At 30.0% G+C, this 1,226-nt stretch overlaps 3 protein-coding genes across 6 annotated transcripts in view; 1 reads left to right on the top strand and 2 right to left on the bottom strand.

Moving 5' to 3' along the window:
- Positions 1-1,226, bottom strand: part of LOC117181651 (collagen alpha-1(IX) chain-like) — a 187,678-nt gene that overhangs the window by 157,936 nt on the left and 28,516 nt on the right. The window lies entirely within an intron of this gene.
- The window catches only part of LOC117181676 (lipase 3-like), a 62,713-nt gene that overhangs the window by 35,503 nt on the left and 25,984 nt on the right, over positions 1-1,226 (top strand). The window lies entirely within an intron of this gene.
- Positions 347-1,226, bottom strand: part of LOC117181659 — a 10,208-nt gene continuing 9,328 nt past the window's right edge. For 2 of the 3 annotated variants that reach the window (XM_033374576.1, XM_033374562.1), the window contains exon 4: positions 347-1,170. In XM_033374576.1, coding sequence (XP_033230467.1) covers positions 1,145-1,170 — 26 coding nt within the window. In that variant the 3' untranslated portion in view covers positions 347-1,144. The remainder of the gene's footprint in view (positions 1,171-1,226) is intronic. The other variant, XM_033374568.1, reaches the window with a different exon arrangement.

Genomic DNA, 1,226 nt, shown 5'->3' on the forward strand with positions numbered 1-1,226 from the left:
AAACGGAAATAAAAATACAAGGTTTCGATAAAAATATTTTATTCTAAAAAAAATCAAATACTTTTTTAAATCATTAAGATAATTAATAAAGACAACAGAAATGGCGTATAAAGCAATATGTTTAATAAATGTATCAGTCTCTAATTTGTATATCTAATTTCTATCAGGAATCGTATTTAAAACAATACGAATGCAAAGCATGATAAACTCGATAATGCTTAAAATACGACAAAATATTTTTGCAAGTTTGCTCGATTTTCTAAACTCTTTCAGTAAAATTCGAAAACAGAAAAAAAAATTATTCGCTGATGATATTTTCACCGATAATTAAACAATTCATGTTGAGAAAAAGAAATCGATTCACTCAGTACGTTTTACGTGAACATTTAGAAAACATGCATGTTTTTTTGAAACACAACTCCGGATAATTTTTATTTCAAAACGTGTCGAGAAACCAGAATTTGAGTTTTTTTCTATTTCCAAATAACTATAAGGTTTTTAAAGAATGTCAACAGCTTTTTTAACAAAAGGCGTAGACGAAAAAATACATTTCAAACTTTTCCAAAATGCCCCTTCTTCAAGAAGAAGACATTGTGAGTGTTGCAAAATAACCTCCGCATAAAACATATATTTTATGGTAGGTCTATCTAGGTACCGTAGTAGTTCCTATACATTCAATATGAACGAATATCCATATATATCATTATACCTCAACAGAGATAACTTATGTTTATTACGAACCTAGTTCCACAGCTTATAAAAATCAGAATAAATGTAAAGAAAAAAATTTGATATAAAAAGGATTTCAAAAAAAAATCCCTGCAGGAATACACATAAAAAAACACAGTATACAAAAATGCTTTGGCATGTTCTATAGCTGTCCATTTTGAGCGAAGCTTTCCAAGCTTCTTAAACGAACACCGCTCGCCATCTTCTACACAGATGTTTCTTCAATAAAATAAAAATCTATCATCTCACAATCATAAAACTTATCTTGCACTGATATCAATAATCAAAATTCTGTATCACAATATTCAACATATCAATAATCACGAGCCCACTGATATAAACTGTCACCAATTGAGCGAATAGTCAAATATTCGTCAATTCACAAAAACTGTCGTACACAAAATCAACTGAAGCCTCAATTCCAATCCTCCATTTTGATTCCTAGTTCTTTGAGAGCTCGTTCACACGCACGCTGGTACTTTGGTGCATTCATCAGA

The sequence above is a fragment of the Belonocnema kinseyi genome, chromosome 1 (genome assembly GCF_010883055.1).
Source record: "Belonocnema kinseyi isolate 2016_QV_RU_SX_M_011 chromosome 1, B_treatae_v1, whole genome shotgun sequence".
Taxonomy (NCBI): Eukaryota; Metazoa; Arthropoda; class Insecta; order Hymenoptera; family Cynipidae; genus Belonocnema; species Belonocnema kinseyi.